The sequence below is a fragment of the Haplochromis burtoni genome, unplaced genomic scaffold, assembly GCF_018398535.1.
Source record: "Haplochromis burtoni strain Fernald_Lab_line unplaced genomic scaffold, NCSU_Asbu1 Contig_1, whole genome shotgun sequence".
NCBI lineage: Eukaryota > Metazoa > Chordata > Actinopteri > Cichliformes > Cichlidae > Haplochromis > Haplochromis burtoni.
Genome location: NW_024582362.1, coordinates 3,415,236 through 3,434,097, shown reverse-complemented (window position 1 = coordinate 3,434,097; position 18,862 = coordinate 3,415,236). Strand labels below are relative to the sequence as shown.

At 42.4% G+C, this 18,862-nt stretch overlaps 2 protein-coding genes across 5 annotated transcripts in view; one reads left to right on the top strand and one right to left on the bottom strand.

The window, feature by feature from the left end:
• The window catches only part of LOC102308730 (solute carrier organic anion transporter family member 5A1), a 35,437-nt gene extending 28,138 nt beyond the window's left edge, over positions 1-7,299 (top strand). Inside the window, exons 7-10 of the mRNA XM_005912174.2 lie at positions 3,158-3,317; positions 3,719-3,960; positions 4,061-4,125; positions 4,971-7,299. Coding sequence (XP_005912236.1) covers positions 3,158-3,317; positions 3,719-3,960; positions 4,061-4,125; positions 4,971-5,428 — 925 coding nt within the window. The 3' untranslated portion in view covers positions 5,429-7,299. The remainder of the gene's footprint in view (positions 1-3,157; positions 3,318-3,718; positions 3,961-4,060; positions 4,126-4,970) is intronic.
• Positions 7,300-9,091: 1,792 nt separating this feature from the next.
• Positions 9,092-18,862, bottom strand: part of sulf1 (sulfatase 1) — a 75,608-nt gene continuing 65,837 nt past the window's right edge. Inside the window, exons 11-21 of one of the 4 annotated variants that reach the window (XM_014336232.2) lie at positions 16,413-16,626; positions 15,635-15,881; positions 15,451-15,547; positions 15,261-15,355; positions 14,993-15,064; positions 14,064-14,236; positions 13,733-13,875; positions 13,377-13,500; positions 11,891-11,924; positions 10,912-10,962; positions 10,059-10,231 (exon numbers count right to left, since the gene is read on the bottom strand). In XM_014336232.2, coding sequence (XP_014191718.1) covers positions 10,198-10,231; positions 10,912-10,962; positions 11,891-11,924; positions 13,377-13,500; positions 13,733-13,875; positions 14,064-14,236; positions 14,993-15,064; positions 15,261-15,355; positions 15,451-15,547; positions 15,635-15,881; positions 16,413-16,626 — 1,284 coding nt within the window. In that variant the 3' untranslated portion in view covers positions 10,059-10,197. Of the gene's footprint in view, positions 10,232-10,911; positions 10,963-11,890; positions 11,925-13,376; positions 13,501-13,732; positions 13,876-14,063; positions 14,237-14,992; positions 15,065-15,260; positions 15,356-15,450; positions 15,548-15,634; positions 15,882-16,412; positions 16,627-18,862 lie in introns of all 4 variants that reach the window. The other 3 variants (XM_014336252.2, XM_014336158.2, XM_014336223.2) reach the window with 3 other exon arrangements.

The window sequence follows — 18,862 nt, the reverse complement described above, 5'->3', positions numbered from 1 at the left end:
AATTCAAAATGAATGTCCTCATATATGGATCTCATTTTTCTCAGGAACAAAAATCAGGCAATTCTTTGTTTTTACACTCATCTGGTCCCAATCAGCCCAAATAGCAAAGAGAAATTAAGAGGTTAATAATAAGGTGAGGAACAGAACCTGGTTTCCTCCAGTAGCAACAATCGGCATTCAGGCCAAAAGGTTCAATCTTTGTTTCATTAGACCAGAGGATTTAGCTTCTCGTGGTCTGAGAATCCTTCAGGTGCCTTTTGGAAAACCCAGAGTAGGTTTTCCACCCTGTTGACCCAGGATAATATTGAAAACCTGCAGGACACTGGCCCTTGAGGCCTGTAATTTCCCATCCCTGTTCCAGAAGGTTCCCCTCTCACCACAGAACAACACAGGAGCTCTGTAAGAAAAATTAATGGAACAACTGAAGTGTTGTGAATACACCAAACATTTTATTAGCCAAGAAAACTTACATTAATTAGGCTCAACCGAAAAACCATCCAAGAGTGGACGCACTTGAGTTGACCTCATAATTCACAGCAAGCTAATGGCTCTGTCACACAAGTTTACTAAGAACAGATTGTATGTAATTGCCAACTTGACCCCATTCAATTACAGACTGATATCAGATTGACGCTGTCTTATGGCAACATTTATGACAGGGTTAGGGTTAGGTTAACTTCGAAGACATCACTTTCAGTTTAAAATAAAAAAGTAATATCGCAATATTTAGCATAATATTGTACCTTAAGTAAGTTATTGTGATAATATCGTATCGTATAATATCTGGTGATTTCCACCTCTAGTTTGTATCCATGTGTATCCCACTAAATAGACTTAACAGTGCTTAACCTATGTGAAATGTGCTTTTCGCATAACTAAGTTAATTAAGGTGACTATTTACTACACTGCCAGTAAGCCCCTGTGCTTTAAAGTCCTGGAGCTGACTCATTGTAACTGTAGTTTTTGTCTGAGCCCATGTTTGTAGAGGGGTCAACAAGACTGTGTGAGCCAGCGGGCCTCCTCATTACGAGCAGCGGTGGTCTCTAGTCACAGGTAACACCCACACGGGAAATATTTAACCCAAGCTGCCCTTTGTGTCTGTACTCTTACGCTAGTCTAGACGCGGCTCTCCCCCTGCTGACAGACTGAGGACTATCTGACAAAAAAAGGACAGAGCCAGGAGGCATGTCGAGTTATGTAATGTTCTTAAATGTCTGCTAAAGTGTAATGTGATAATGTGTTGGGCTGGCTTTCTTAATTGAAAGCTACAGCATCTTCCCACAAGACCTTTGTTCCTGATAAACCTCCCGACATCACAGGTTTGTTTGTTGTCCTTTTTTTTCTTTTTTTTTCCTGGTCATTGTCTGCCAGCGACAAAGCCGATTAAACCACTCACTCTCGTCGCTCTGTGCTTGGGTTTTTCATGCAGCGTTGCCTGGGCACAGTGATGCAAAATTTGCAGGGTTCATTAAAGGCCGGGGTTTGGTCTAGAAAAGGACATGTGCAATCAGTGCTGCAAGACTGCAACTCCATGAGCCTTAAATGCCTTTTCTTTAAAAAAAATGTATGCACACACACAGAGTCTGGAATGTGACACTGTTATGTCAGGGCGAGCCCAAATGTGTCGTTCCAGTGACAGCTAATAAAGATGAGCCTGGACTTTCTGGTCCTGTGAAAAATGATGGTCCAGTGATTTAAGAGTAAAAGAAAATGTTTCGATTTTTTTAATTTTTTTCCCCTGTTTGGCAGATTTTACGTAATGAAAAAAATTACTGGCAACGAGAGTAACCTACCATTACACGGCATGTCAAAAATAATCAGAGAGAGAGGCCCCACCAGTGTTGGCTGTGTGTGCTTGCGAGCGTCACTCCTGACCGCTGTGTTGTTAGGGCCTGTCCCCATCTGTTCCGCAGGGCTCAGAGTGAAGCTTCCCAGAGAAAACCCAGGGCTCGCTTCACTGCTCCCGGCTTAGATGAAGCCAAAGTCCTGTCTGGCTTAGAGCGACTGTTCCCACACTGCCTAAAGAGCCAGTGGAGGTGTCACTTCCTCATCCCCCCTCGTTTCTGTCATTCTATCATCACACATTCCACACGGCTAGATCAAAGTTAATCAGAAGGCGGATTATATATAGAGACAACTGTAGAGATTGTCAGGAAGATCAGCAGCCTCCTCAATAATACTTTGTTTCTTTGTTGAATATACAGCTCCACACAGAAACTATTTCAGTTTTTTAATTGCTTTTTGATGCTTTCCCCCCCCCTTTTTTCTCCACCCTTGAAACAAAACTTTATGGCATGCTGAGAGGGAGAGTGGGACAAGTTTAATTGTCTTTGCAGCAGAGAATGTGGTTTAAAATGCTGCATATAGGGCCATAAATTTGTTTTCAATTTTCCCGGAGCTAAGTGACGTGCTGATCCTCCCGCGGGCTCACGCTTGCAAAAAGAGATTGCACTCACGCTAACCTGGACAAATTAATGCTTAAGAAATTATTAAATTCTCCTGCAAATTGAATGGCCAATTCCCCTTGCCTCCAGCTCTTGCTAACACAGCGCTCGTGTGCATTGCTAAATTAAAAATGAGGGGTGGGGTATAAAAAAAAAAAGACTTTGGTGCATTTTAGCATTAACTGATATAGTTGGAAAAATTGAATCGGCTGGAAAATATGAGGTAGAAATAAGCACCGAGTCAGGCCAGAGGGCAAAATAAACAAATAACATTACTGAAGTAAATGGAAAAAAATGGCTTTATGATGATTAAAAATTCACTTTTTAAAATACCGTGCTCTGCTATTGGTGCATCTTCTACCCGCTGATTTTTATTTTTTAAACATATATCTAACCCTGAGGTCTCTTACTGGGCTGGAACCAGCCAAAGCTGTGATTGGCCCCATAAAACCCCAACGTGCAAGCATTTGGTGACAGTGGCAAGGGAAAAAACCTCTGGAGGGGCAGCCATCTGCCGCAATCGGTTGACAGGCATTCTCTCACATTCACACCTACAACCAGTTTAAAACTAAAGTTAGTTTAACATCCATCTCTTTGGACTGCGTGGAGGAAATGCAAACTCCACACTGACGATGAGGAGGTTCAAACCAGGGACTTTCTTGCTGTGAGGCGACAGTGTTTTTGTTCTTAGCGTCTGCGCTTTTCCTCTGCAGCCCGACTCTGACGATGACCCACAGGAACCTGACGGGCAGCTGCAACGTGAACTGCGGCTGCAGGATCCACGAGTACGCTCCAGTCTGCGGCTCTGACGGCATAACCTACTTCAACCCCTGTCTGGCTGGCTGCAGCACCGTCGGCAACGACAGCACTGGGGTGAGTGCACAATAGAGGGGGCGATTGTGTACTTGCTGCACTCATAGTTCCTTTTGTGTTTGTGTCACATAATTGCACAAGCGTCAAATAAATCGGAGAATTATGAGTGGAAAAAGAAATCCGAGGATACACAAATCATAATGGATACACAAAGACCTGTTTTCTGTGCATTCTCTTCTTGTAGCCCTGCAAATAGAGGAAATTAGCGTACAACAATGTCCCAGAGGAAGTTATAACAACACAAGGAAAGAAAATGTTTGGATTCTTTGCCTAGATCACTGATTGCACCGTGTTGGTGGTGCCATCCAGTCTGTATGTGAATCTAAACGTCTGTTTTAAGGAGCTTTGTTCTGATTTAACTCAGTTTAATTGCAATTTCTCATTGTTGTTTTCTCCCACAGATCAGGAACTACACCGACTGTGGCTGCGTGCAGAGCAGGCAGGTCATCACCCCGTCCTCCGGCAGCCAGGTCAACCAGCTCCAGCTCGTCATTGTTAAAACGTACTTGAACGAGAACGGCTACGCAATGTCAGGGAAGTGTGATCGCACCTGCAACACACTCATCCCTTTCCTGATCTTCCTCTTCATTGTCACCCTCATCACTGCCTGTGCCCAGCCCTCCGCTATCATCGTCACACTCAGGTAAGGGAGGCTGTCCTGCCAGATTTTGCCAGAGAACATCTAACAACCTTTGTTGAAGGGTTCTCAGTTTTTCATTCTAATGTGGTTTCCCTTTACCCAGGTCCGTCGATGAACAAGAGAGGCCTTTTGCTCTTGGGATGCAGTTTGTCTTACTCCGAACTCTTGGTATGTTTCTCATTATTTACACCACATAGAAAAACTGTCCTCGGTATGCTTTACCAACTTGTTAGTTTGGATGAATCTCTTATCATTGCTGCCCATTGAATCTACTTTGCCCATACAGGAAGTGCAAACGCTTTAATTTAGTGAAAAGTGAGTATTTGTTATTATTTTGTTCACTAAGACAGCAAACAGCTTTCTGAGCAGCTGAAGATGTGTCGTCAAGCATGTAGCCAAGCAAATCTGTCATCTGTTTTCACAGCTTCTCCATAGTCCACTTTTCTCCAGCTTTTATTGTCTTGTTCGTCCTCATTAACGCCACAGAGAGCAGGGATATGCCAGCTTGTAACACACCTCTGTGAACTTTTGAGCAGACAGGTGTAGAAAAGTGCTGAAAAGTGAGTAAACACTGCCCTTGCGTGGAATCCAATCAGCCTGGCCTTGCTGTGTGAACATAAAGTTGTCACAAAGTTGCAAAATGTGTGCAAGGATGCACAGCGGAGCCCTGTGTGTGTATGCTTATAGAGTTAACACAATCTAATAATGAGTTTCATTATATACACCTATACAATGTTACTGAAGTTAGCGGCGCTTCTGATCGGCATAAAGACAAACATTGCCACCAAGTGGTAGAGAAATGGTACTGCAATGCAGTTGCTGTTACTACTGTGCTGTATGTATTAGGATGTATTTGAATTCTGTGAAATTAAGTTTATTAGCAAGAAAGTTTAATTTGAGTTAAATTAATTCAGTTCAATTAAATATTGTTATGTCAGCCTCAACCCACTGTATAGTTTATATTCAGTTGGCTGAAATTAAAGTAATTAACTACAGCTTCTCTCTCCCTCCAGCCTACATACCGACGCCCATTTACTTCGGTGCTGTGATCGACACCACCTGCATGCTATGGCAGCAGGACTGCGGCGTGCACGGCTCCTGCTGGGAGTACGACGTGACCTCGTTCCGCTTTGTCTACTTCGGCCTGGCTGCCAGCCTGAAGTTCGTCGGCTTCGTCTTCATCTTCCTCACCTGGTACTCAATCAAGCACAAGGAGGCGCGAGCTGAGCGCTGGCGTCAGCACCTGCCTCCACTGGGTACCGTCAGCGAGCTCATATGCCACGCCGGAGGCCAGAAGAGCCACGCGCGCACCCGTTCCTGCCCCGTGTTCATCCCACCTCGACCCGAGCCGCCAGCCGCCCTCCTGCTTAACCGCGGCCACAGCAGCCTCAGCTGCCCAGGCAACGCCCTCAAAGCAATAACTCCCCCCATCTTGCTGCCACATCACCACCGAGGCTCTGCCCACGTCTGAGAGGGCGCCGGTTTTATAGTGACACGTGCCTTCCGGTCTGTGCATTTGCACGACACGGCGTCTGCTCACCACACCAGTCAGACGCCAAGCGGGGGGTCCGCCGCTGCTGTAGGACAGACAGGCAGAGACACAAGTGCGCCCACCACACCTAAAGGGCTGCTCATCCTTTACGATGACAGGAGAGCGAAAGATGTTCTTTCACTCAAGAGCATATCATCAACTGCAGCCACACGGCATCCACACAGAAGGTCAGACCTCCAGGTTTGGACGCTATAAAGACATCTCATGGTGCTACTGTTAAAGGGCAGGGCATTATCATTATGTACAGTCAGATGAATCATCATCAACACAGCGTCTAAAGCACAACCTGTACTATGCAAGCTCCTGTGTACAGCTCCTCCCTTCTCAGTACTGTACAGCTCCCTCTGTATTCAACACCTGTACCTCCTCTGCTCCACCCATACCACCACGCTGTTGTCCATTCTTTGATAATCCCATTTTCACTTGCAGGTTAAGCATACTCTTGTGCATTTGAACCTTTTGCACCTGTTCTCTCGTCTGGTGTTGTCCACATCTTCAGTGGGACTGCTTTCTAATCCTTTCACCTCCTTCATTTTTTTTTCTTAACAGTGCCTCTCAGGCTGCCTCGGCCAGTCCAGTATAAAAGGCTAGCTACCAGGGTAAACGCTAGCTACTAAAAAGCCAGTCATTTCTTCTTCAGCTGGGCGACAGCACTTATTGGTCGTCACAGATGGTCGTCTGCAAGTTAACCATGTAGCTCAAAGCAGACAAAGACCAGTTGGTACAGTGTAGAATGACTATAGGCAAGAAAACGATATTTCATAGCAAGTGGTGTTATTAAAATGTTATTTGTCAGGCGGCAAAAAGAAGAAAGGAAATAAGAACGGTACATTATCTCTTACCATGTGCTGAAGTTACTGAATGTCCCAAAGATGTGACAGTAGGATTTATTTTTAAAGTGGCAAAACTCCCGTTTACTTTAACCCCTTTTTAAAAGCGTCGTCTTGAGAGTAAAATGATTTGTATGGAATGAACCTGCAGATGAACACGTGTAATTTTGGCTTTATATTGTAAAGGCGTCTTCATACTACTGATCATCAGATGTACATAGTAGTATTTTAGAATATAAAAGTAGCAGTGCAGCAAGCTTGACCCCTTATGTCAGTTATTGGGCGTTTGGGGCCATCTAGTGGACACAGAATGATTGCGCGTGAAGGCCAGTGATTGTTACTGTTTGTCAGACCTACTGTACTATGAAATTATGGGTTTCTAACTTAATCACTGCTCTGGATTAATTGCTTCAGACCCCCAAAGGTTATAATCGAGAGAACAGATGACCTGCTGTCTTCGATATTTATTTATTTAAGTCAGATGTTTAAATTTTTTCTGGCAAAGTCTGCTGAGTTTCCCGTAACACTGGGCTTGTGTTGTTTAAGTAAATTATAACTTAACTTCCTCTAATCAGGAGCATTGAAGCCTTGTTGTGTTCTGATGTTAGAAATATATAAAAGTGCATTGAAAAACTCAAATGTGAGACTTTTTTTTTAAACCACATTTTTAGAAGTATTTTTTTTCTCCACGTGCGAGGGGATACATAAGTCTAATAAAAGTAACAGTATTTTATATTCTGATTGGTATGAGTTAACAGCCCTGCCACTTAAAGATTATCATAGGTAGATCAAAGATGAATTTTTAGTGTTACCGTGACTTCAAATGAAATATTCATAAGTCATCATTGTGTAAATATTAAAGCAAATGAATCATATTATAGAGCTCACGTGTAGTTAGAAGCATATTTATAAACTAATCCATGATGTTGTAGTTAAAAAGGTAAAAAAAAAATTCTTAAAGCTAGAAAAATGAAAAAAAAAAAAGTGGTTGAATAGTATTATTCACACGGGAAGGTTCATTTTACATCACAAAGGTTGGGATTATTGAGCTGTTATCCATCAACTGAACATAAATTAAAATGTTGAAACTATGCTTCCCAGAATGTCCTCCTATATTATGATTCTCTGCTCTTCCTCCCCTGGGTCGTATTCATCACGCACTCTAAAGAGGACTAGCAATTTAGGATTACAAATCATCTGCTCACTTACTGTGATTGCTGCTCATGAAACTCTGTTCTGATCCTTAAAACCTGTGCAAAAATACCTTAGGAATATGTTCACTGCAAGGCAGAACAGTAACATTTCCAAAATATTACTTAGCCCAAGGCCTTCTGTGTTCTTAAAATTCGATTTTTATTTTTATTAAAGCATGAAACCATCTCTTTGAGGTGAAGCAAACTGCTCTCCTTGCAGGGAAGGCTAGAGAATCATCCGGCAATGCCGCACCAAGGCGGCGATTTCTGACTTTGCTGTACTGTACACACACTTGGATTTCAGTGTCCTGCTGTTCAAATGTCTGGATTGCTACTGGCACAGATGACTTTGTGTTGACTGCAAGATTTGCTTTCTTTCTTTTTTCTTTTCTTCAGTATTTACACTGAAAGTGAGTTTCCTGTACTCTCCAAGTTGAGCTTTTATTGCTTTGTGTTCCTCAGGAGCAAAAGTCTAATTACTGTTTGTGAACACTTGATTTACAAATGCCTTGAATACTTGATATTTGTCATTCAAATAAAAAAAAAAATCAATAAATAAAGAAAAGAGAATGAACTTGCTTGAATCATTACACACGGAGACTTGAGGGTGAAAGGTTTTATTTCTTAACAGCGTTGTGGCTTTCCCGAAACCAGAGTTGTTCCATCATTTCTACACACACGGCTAATGCTGCAAAGAAAAGAGCTTCTTGAAACCAGTTTCCAAGATAGGAGATGTGAAACGTTGCCCTTGGAGAACCTTTTAGGCTTTTACTGACATGGACAAACCTGTAACAGTGTGTCACAATGTAACCACCTTGAAATGAACTGGCCATGTGCAGCACCATTCTCTGTCGTACGGTGACGTTTCTTTAAAAAGTTACAGAACCACACGAGGAAGACGTTCTACCACGCGAGCGCTTTTCTTGTGATCAGTGAAGAAAATCTTTATTTAAAAAAAAAAACAAAAAACCCCAAAACGTGAGCCGGTGTCGTGTTTCACGCGCCTCGTAGCTGACTGTTAAACTGTGCCGTGATTGTCTGAAAGCAAAACAAAGTTATGTTGATTCTGTAACCTTTTTAAAATTATTTCATAAAATCTGAGTTCACAGCAGACAGGCAGTGGAGGACCAGGGTCGTTATTTTTTTGGGTGGGGAGGGCTGTTTAAAAGTGCTTGTGGATTGTGATGGGAGTTTGTTGCGACTGGGCAGGACTAGGATAAACTGATGAATGGAGCGTAACTAACTCGATGCTAATCACCCATTTAGAGATGGTTTAACCACTCACACCGTTTTTCATAAAAACATATTAAAAACATCAATGGTGTTGTTATCCATGTGGAATTCAGCATTTTTAATTCCAACACTTAAGTTTAGCTGCATTAAGGCTTTTTTTAAAAAAAAAAAAAAAAATAATATATATATATATATATATAAATATATATATATATATATATATATATATATATATATATATATATATATATATATATATATATATATATATATATATATATATATATATATATATAAAATATATATATATATATAATATGAAAAAAAATAACTGTTTACTAATAATTGTAGGCAACAGTAAAAAAATAAACAATAACTTTAATACTCATTATACAACTCTGACTGACTGAGGTGGCATTATTCTTTTTGCTTCGCTCTTGGCTAGCACTCCTTAGTCACCGTGTCTTTATGGTGACCGGAAGTTTATTGGCTGGCTGGCCAGAGCGTGAGTCTGCCTCAGAGGGTCTGACTGGACGGTTGAGGCAGAGAGCCGCTGGCCTCGTAGTCCAAGGTGATGGGCAGAGCTGACTGGGGCAGCACCACCCTGACACTCTGTGTACTAGTCTGTGTGGTGGGGATGGTGGTGGTGGGAGGGCTCCCTGTGGTGCCAGCTTGGACCTTAGGCCTCAGAGTCTGCGAGACAAAAGGGAGAAAGCCTTGGGCGTGGAAAATATCATCCTCCTCTTCAGGGTCCAGGTTATGACTAAGACCCTGTGGGCTGATGGTCTTTCGGTGACCGGGGCCGAGTTCTAGCTGGGCTTGCAGGCTGTTGTGAGTACGCAAGAGATCATCGTGTCGCGTTTCGAGTTCTGTCAGCCCATTCCCGCTAAACGTTTCGCCTTCAATCTCCTCAAGCAGCTGCGCCCACGTATCGCTGTGGAGGACATCCCTGCCTCTACTCAGACCTGGTGATGATATCACTGCTGATTTTGACATAACGGACGTCTCAGGTCCGCTTACAAGCCTCTCAGGAAGGTCGTTGACAGCAGGCTCCAGTTTCTGTTCCAATGTGGGCCTGGGTGTGGGTCGTGCCGATGGTATTTTGCTGGGGATGGGGGTGGTGAGGCGAGTCTCTGTGACTAAGCCCGGCCAGACGTCACTGGCAGAAGCCAGCTCTTCTCCACTGCCCACTTCAAGCCCTCCACCCCCGGCCCCGGAGCCCAGCTCTGGCAGGGTGGAGTCGTCAAGCTTATGGGTTTGGTTGTTAAAAACGTGTCGCAGTGCAAACATTTTATCTACATCCTTCTGGAAGTTGTCCCAATTCTCTGGGCTGGGGCTGTAGTCAGGCCTACATTCATACAGGCTTTCGTTTATGCTATACAAATCCTCCAGTCCCTGCCAGTTCACCTCCTCATCTGTCAAGTTGGGTAGCTTAACCTTGTCGTCCTTCCCATATTGGCTGTGTGCTGTCAAAGAAAGAGAGAGACTGTGAGGAGCAGAAAAATACGGGGAGCTCTTTTCAGGTTCACTCGGTCGGCATGCAGTCACGCTCAGCTCCCAACTCTCACCAAAGCAGCCAACGTATAGGAGTCTGAGGCCTCAAGCAACACACACACGCTTCAGAAGTAGCATTAGAAAAACACAGTATTCACCCTGAGCTCAAGCCATGAGTAGTGCAAACACATGCTGGCTTTTTGCTAATTCAGAATAAATAAATAAAAAGTCTGAGGAAAAACAAAAATATTCAATGATCCATTATAATATACTAACAAGTAATATGTAATGATATAGTTAATGAAGGGCCTGGGCTCAACTGAAATGCAAAGTCAGGCAACCTGGAATAAAATAACGTAATGGCAGAGGAAACAAAAAGATGGTCAACAAACAAAAGATGAAACTCATGAAGCAAAGTAAGAGAAAGTGCTCGGTAATTCCCAGCAAAAATGAGAAAGGAATTCAAAATGCTACGAAGAAACAAAAGTAGCAGCAAAAGCCAAAATCAAGAGTTTGTCTCAGTTTGATAAGTGCAAGAAAAGAAGCGTCAGAGCCGCTTTTGGTTGACCGTCCTCGTGGAATCGGCTCTCTTCAGGACTATTTGCAGCTAGGAAAATGGAGATTGTCTGACATCGGGTTTTTAGGGACTCACAGGAAGGAGAGGCTTGTTCTCCTCTTTGACCATTTTCGATGCTGCTGCCGCCTGGTAAGCAGGTGCCAGAAACAGAGGTCAAAAGTGCAGAGGTCAGTGCCTGGACAGAGAGGTCACGGCAACTCAAGTGTCCATTCTACTGCTAGCTAATGGCCATGAGTAGATATGAAGAGCTATTCTGAATGTCGCGTTACACCGGGACAAAATGGAATGACTGTGGCTGGCATGGCATGAAATGTTGAGTGTTAAAGGAATAGTTTCAAGTTTTGGGCAACTTTATTTTTTGCCTAAGTAAGATGAGGAGATGGATACTCCTCTAAGGTCTGTCCGTCTGTTTTTACCCTTTGCTTTTGTGAGGATCAAACAAACGAGACATATATTGAGTTGATAAGAGGAGATTCCTGGAAGTCTCTTTCTATTCTTCATGCCTGGCAGGTACACACCATTCAGGGCTGTATATAAGCTTATCTCCCAAAAATGTTAAACTATTCCTTTAATGTCAGGTAGTGATGCATTATGGGGATGATGCGGTATCATGCATTGTCATTTACATGCACTTGATGCTTGGCCTCAAGTAAAGAAATATCCATTATTAAGACTTGGGATTATTCTATTTAAGCAGCCATGCTATCCTATAAAAAGATACTAAAATGATCAATATTTTAACATAAGAAACTGATAGAAATGTTTCATCTTGAGCATTGCTGTGAAAACATGTGGCAGAGAGCATCTTAGCTGCTGCAAATCGACAATCCACAGCGAGCAAATATAAAGACAGACTGTGTGCGCAGGATGAAACAAACAAACAAAATATCCGTTATGCTTTGTTAGCGCATTCCCAGCATGCAGCCACAGATGAAGCGTCGGCACTCCGTGTATGACGGATTAGTGGGAATGAGGCAGTTGGGCCCATGCAGGTGTTAAAGGGAGGAGAGAAAAAAAATAAGCCACTGAAGAGAAACAAAAACTTGGAGAATACCTGTGTGGCTCAAAGCTTCCTCCATCTTTACCTCCTGATAAAAATAAAAGCAGTCGATTGTTAATGTTTTGATTCAAGGAGGTGTGGGAGGGAAACAAACAGATCATTCACACTGAAGACGTCTTCATGCACCGCTCCTATATGCTATGGAGAAACGCAATCATTGGATGATTAGGAGGAGGAGGAGGAATGAGGAGACAATGGAGGAAAAAGTCTGAAAGGTCTTATGACTGAGCTGGGTTTAGAGATGAGGAGATTCAGAGTTAAGTGGTCTGATCAGGCGCTCACTTTACAGGTTATCCCCTTCAAAAGCAAAAAGGATACAAGGTTATCCAGTCAGGTGATTGCTGAGGGTTAAGTCACACATCAATAGATTCTGCTGGACCCATTTCACCCCACAGTTAAAATTTTAATAATCTAATTTTCCAACTAAAACATCATTTGATTGAACCACAACAGTAATTTCATTGGTTCACAGAGCTGGCACCGTAACTGAGAAAGGGCAGCCAGTGCAAGTAAGAGATTTTCGGCTGTTTTGTGACATGTGCTGGCACGGATTTGACAAGACCAGCATGCCAGCGCTGAAACACAATCAGGTTTCTCAGAGCAGCTTTGGCCGCTCCAGTGCTCCACTCTCCAGCTGGTAATTACAGACATGAAAGTTTTATCCTCGGGACATAAACAACGCAGCCAGTTCATGCCACACACAAACGCTGTATAGCTCAGACTTTACAGGCTTAGGTCATAGTGACATTACTTATTAACCGCCTCCATCACTGGGATGTCTTCTTTTAATGATCCTTGGACCAGTTGGCGGTGATAAAAATAAATAAATAAATATACTGTGGCTGCCTATAGCACCGATGCGTGACAGGCTCGAATAAAACGACAGCCTCAATTGCTGTGATGACAGAGTCCTCCAAATAATATCCCTAACACTCGGTGACTCACAAAGGGGAAGATTGGCCACGATGCACAACTGTAACCTGGCCCTGTATTTTTCTTTTTTTTTGATAAATTCAGAATATATTCCAGTAGAGTGGGAGATCCTGAGCTGAAAGACAAGTCACAGTGCACGTGTAGGTGTGTGGGTATGTGAGAAGAAAACACAGGAAACAAAGGGAATGCATATCTCAGTGATGATTACTTGACCTCCACCTGAAATTTGAGCAAACTGAGAGGATCGTCCCCAAACACATGCACCATGCAGATATGTACAAACACACACAAGACCGAGACTGAGACAGATTCAAACCACAGAAGACTGGAACACAAATATTATCACATCGTCCCTCAGATTGTGAGTGATATTAACAATACCACTTGTTACACGCTTCAGTCAGTCTGTTTCTTCTGTGTGTAGAATCTGTTTCTGTCTTTATTGGCATCACAACCACCACTAAACCCAGTTCTTCACTCAAACGGGGAACAAACAGACTGAAAGGAGATTCTTTTATTTTAATTACTCTTTTTTTTTTTTTTTTACCTGTATCCAAGCCTTTAGGGCGAGGGTTACACTGCTTGTATCCTTGACAACTCCTCATCTCCATGAGCTGGGCATGGAGTGTGTTCAGCACCTCTCGATCCACTGCATATACTGCGTTGGTAAGCTGCCAACACAACACACACACACACAGACACTTGTTTTATTGTCATGATGTTATATCTTCTTGTTATATTCCCATGTAAATACCTGCAAAATTACTAACAGCACCTGTTCTTTAATAGATGAGTTTTATAACGCAGGAGCCAATGAAAATTGTTTAAGAGTGACAAAGCAGACAAACGCAGTGAGAGAGAGCGAGAGCACAGCTGACTGATTGTAGACAGATGTTCACCCACCTGGTAGGGGTCACTGTTGAGGTCAAAGTACTCCAGGAAGCCGGTGGAGAATTCGCAGAAGAGCGTGTTGTGGGTCTCGTTGATTGTTCGCAGGCACCAGTACGTGTTGTTGTTGGAGCTGGTGCACGCACAGAATGCCCCCACTGCGAAATAAATGACACAGCTGCTGCCGTCAGTCCTAATCCTGACCATTATTTCAGGCGAAAACGTGAAACTCATTAAATGAATGGAAATTTTACGAATGTTTGACAACCAGATCTACATCATGTTAAACGCTGATCAAACAATCATTATCTCGCCGATGTTCGGAGACTGAAGCTAATAAACGCACGTGTCCAGAAGGGAGCCGTCTGCCAGTGGTCATTGTTATGCGTGAAGCAAGTGAGGCCTGGAAGGCTGCAGTCGTCGCCATTCCTCTGGCGCTTCTTCTCCTTCCTTTCCTTCTTTCTCCTGCGGATCTCGTTGTACAACTGGGCCTTCCCGTCTATGTCCCGCGCAGCCTCTCTGTCAGACAGAAACGTGAAAGAGGATTACAAAGGCGTGACGCAAACATGACATCAGCCCCTACCCTCCCTGGTGCAAGTAACCGCAGTAATTGGGGGGATACAAAGGGGACTTCCAGAAGGCCTCACTGATGCCAGGCTATGACAGCCTGTTTACTTTCATGTTTGAGGCCTTACTACAGTATTTCCAATTTTCTCTGGAATGACATTCTCGCCACTGTCCCCTCTTCCTCCAGCCCGAACACACGGCAGGCACTGCGAGAAACAGCTGCTTTACATAAGCATAATCGGTTCCCAGTGTTTCCTGGTTCGAGCCGATCACTGTGTTTGAGGGACTAACTGATTTCCCTCTCTGCTGGATCATTCTGTCTTTCCATGCAACTCAATCACTTCCAGACACACAATGACAACATCTGCTTTGTCATTTAAAGTCTATTGAGGGACCATTTATAGATGGCATGCCTTCTTTAGAAACCTGTGTGTATTTTAGGATCGCATACATCATTAACACACCAAAGTAAACGTACATGATGGAGTGTTTCAACTGTGATCTACAAAGCAACCGAAAATGAAGATGAACTTTAGTGATGGATTCGTGCAGGGACCACCATGCAGATGTACGGTTAAAGAGCATTACAGCACACACCATTTGCACATTTTCAATCAGTTGCAGATTTCATGGTCAGTGTTAACTGAAAGATAAAATGCTGAAACTAAACAGGGCAAACTCAGAATTAAAAGGGGAAGAGAAACTCACTTAAACGGATGGAGTTGATCATTCCTGCTCTTCAATCTCTCTGCCTTGTTTCTGTGTCCTTTGCTATAATAGCTGTTTTTTATGAACAGAAAAGGGACCGTGGAAGAAAAGTTGTTTTTTTTGTTTTGTTTTTTGTTGTTGTTTATTTTTTAATCCATGTAATCCAGCAGGGTTTGGAATAAGGCCTAAAACAAGCTTTAAAATAAACTTTTCCAACAATACTGGAGATATAAATGCATTTTTTAAAGTGAAATTATAAGTGACCGACCTCTTCTTTCCACAGTCACAATCATCTGGCCGTGTCCTCTTCAGATGACCTCTTACTTCTCGCAGTTTTTTCATTTTTTCTTGAAGTGCTTCAATCTAGAAATACATAAGCAATACAACCAATGACCTTTGATAAAAACAAATATCCAGAAAAATGTCCAAGAGCCTCATATTGAACCTCGTACACTCACCTCCTGGTCCACATAGCTCTTATGATCCTTCCACGCTCGGGGGGACTGGTAGATTTCTCTCTCGCAGTGGACGCTGTCGTTCACGAGGATGTAACACCTAAAAAAGATGCAAAAACCCACCCTGCTGTATTCTACTTTATTGACGCAGAGAAATGTAAGTGAGAGGGGAAATTTGATTGCTTACTTGTGGGTAACTTTCACAGAGTTCAGGTATCCGACTGCATTTGTATCATCTGCCAGCATTTCCTCTGAACCGTCGTCAGACCCCAACTCATATTCTGGTTCCTCTGGGTTGTAGTGACGCTTGGAGATGACACGAGGACGGACAGCTGACTGATCATCTGCCTGAAGGTCAATATCATATATTTGACCTTCAAACTCCACAGACAGAGACCTGGCAGGTCGAGTGTGGACGAAGCGTGGGCGATAACCTATTATAAAGAAAAAAGGATGCTATGTATTTCTTTTTACTCTCATTTCCACCTCATTTCAACATCGCAATGAAGTAAAAGCCAGCATCCTAATACACCAACTGATTTTTGGTAGGATATCCTATCTGGATCTTTAAGGCTTATTACATGTTCATACCATTGTTGTACTATTTCCAAGACACATCAGAGGGCATCAGACCATTTGATAACAAAGCCCCAACAGCCCACGCATGCACAAAGGCACGTCCAGAGCATACATTCCAGGACCTGTTGAACAATGTTTGCTTTCTCCATGCATGGGTCTCGCTAGAGCATAAAAAATCCATTGCCGGGAATAAAAACTTGAGGCTTTAAAGATTTCTCTTTCTAGTACTGAGAGACAGACATTAATGGGACTTTTTAAGAAAACAAAAGCTCTTGTTTTTGAAGTGAAATAATCTGACACACATGTATATGCATTTTGCCATGGTTTCAATTAAATCACTGTCCCTCTATATTACAAGAAGAAAGAGCAGGTTTGGGTATACTCACGGCGGCTTGTTGAGGAAGGAAACTGTCGGTGGGAGCGGCGTTCGGTCTTGGATCGTTTATACTGTGCGTCTCCACAGTCGCAGGCCCTCTCCCTTTTGTCGTAACTGTCACGGGGCTTTAGGCTGCGGGCTCTCTTCCTGGAGCCTTCTTTGGAACCACCTTTACACTTCTGTATCCTCCACTTCCCTGTGATCTCCTCAACGCAGTGCCATTTCTGCAGAAAGAATTACTTTTGGTAGCACGATAGGCTTGCAAAAAAAAATAAACCAAAGTTTCCTTGCAACAGCAATGAACACATCTTATTTTATTTCTTTTTGGGTATGGCTAATTAGTGCCTTAGATGTTAATGATATGACAGCACAATTTGAGATTTCACAACTAAACCTTTAAGAAAATGAGCACATGCTTCTAACAGACATATCATAGCCTGTGGGAAAGAACGGCATCCAAAAGCAGCGAGAAAGATCAACCAAAACTAAAACATGAGGCGAATTGGGTCTGTCTGGTTTCTGGAAAATAAAGCGGAGAGCCATATCGTTTTCACATTGGGTATGTCCATACTATGTGCGTCACTAGGGTAATTGTGTAAATACATGTCCATACAATCGCAGACATCCCCCGCGCCATTTCCCAACATGAATTCACACCGGGAAAAGAAAGTTTTGAAGCTAATTGCTGTGAGTAGTGCCGCTTGTTGGGTCTCGAGTAAACGAAAGAGACACATCAGTAAAGTTTGGTATAGATGATGAGGGCTGAGTGTGGGAACGAGGGTCCAAACAAAGGGCTATAAATCAGATTGGGTTCCTTTTGGAAGAGCTTACAGACCAAACAGGGCTGTTATATCAGCATCAGACAAGACGTGAGAGCGAGAGAGAGATGTATTGTCACTGGAGGACGAGAACAATCTCCATCTTTCTTTCTCCTTCTCCCTCGCCCTCCTGCGAGGGCTTTAAAGGTATAAGAGTATCACTGCAGCAGCAGAAAAGCAGAATAATATAATATAGAATTTCAGGATTTCATCCTGAGACCGATCCATGTTGAGATTTTCCACTGTGCATAATAACAAAATAAGATAACTGTAATCAAATTTGTTAGCATGGATGAAAAGGAGAGATAAAGCATTTGTTTGCTTTGAGCAAGAAACATTTTACTGGCCTCCAGGTTGCTTATATGAAGGTATAGTTAAACCATTAATAAGAAGCTACTTGCAATCAGTGTTGGTCAAGTTACTTGAAAAAAGTAATCAGTAACTAATTACTTCCCCCCAAAAGTAATCCTTTTACTTTACTGATTACTTATTTTCAAAAGTAATTAATTACTTAGTTACTTAGTTACCTTTTAAAAACATGATTTACTACCTGAATAGGTGATAAAGCGATAGATCTTTCAGCCCAATTCTACTTTTTCTGCATAATCCATCATAGAAAATGTAATCAAATAAAAAAGTCTATTTTTAAAACTTGTTTTAATCTTTTAACTTTATGCATCAAGCAAACATTAAATTATATGCATCATTCTCTGACTGGAAGAAATTTGTTTAACATTTAAACCTATTTTCTGCACATTCCAGCAGATAAAATAAAATATTTTTTTGTGTTTACACTCAGTCTTTCAAATAAATGCAAGTGAAACACAGCAGAAAATAAATAAAATCAAAGACTCAGCGGTCCTGTTGCTCTATTTTGTTTTCCCTGGTGCAGGTGTGCCGCAGCGGTCAGTGGAAGAATCCGCGAGTTTGTCTGTGAATTTCCCTGGTAGCGCACTCGGTGCTTGCACGGAAGTTTAGGGGTTTTTTCACTGTAAAAAAAGTTTTCTTCCCACGCAGTGAACAGCGGACGCTAATGTTTTTGTCACTTTTTATGGAATCAAACTTAAAGTAAGGTCAGTACTTCCACGCTTTAAACGCTGCACGCTCATACTCTCTCCTGCACTCGATATATTATCCATTGTTGATCTGCACACAGCTGTTGCCACGAACGTCGCACTCACTTACGTCATTGTCATGAGACACTCTCGCAAAAAAAAAAAAATCACGGTTTTAGTAACGCAGTAACGCAGCGTGCTTACGGGAAAGTAACAGTAATCTAATTACCTTTTTGCAATAGTAATCCCTTACTTTACTCGTTAAAAGATAAAATACGTTACTTGTAACGTATTACTGCCCATCTCTGCTTGCAATCACTTCAACACACTAGATGTACTTATGAGCACATATGATGAGCTTTCACTTGTATTATATGATGCAGTATACACCTCTGATGCCTATTGCTCCTGTTAATAACTCATTGTTATACACACTGTGAGGTGTTTGTTATGATGGATCTGGACTGCATTAGCCAAACCCTTATAAATCTCTGTGATTGAATACTACAGGACATTTGTAATAATTTGTCTTATTCTGGCCTGTCTGTTCCGGGGCCACAACCTCTACTATTTGGCTGTTGGTCTGC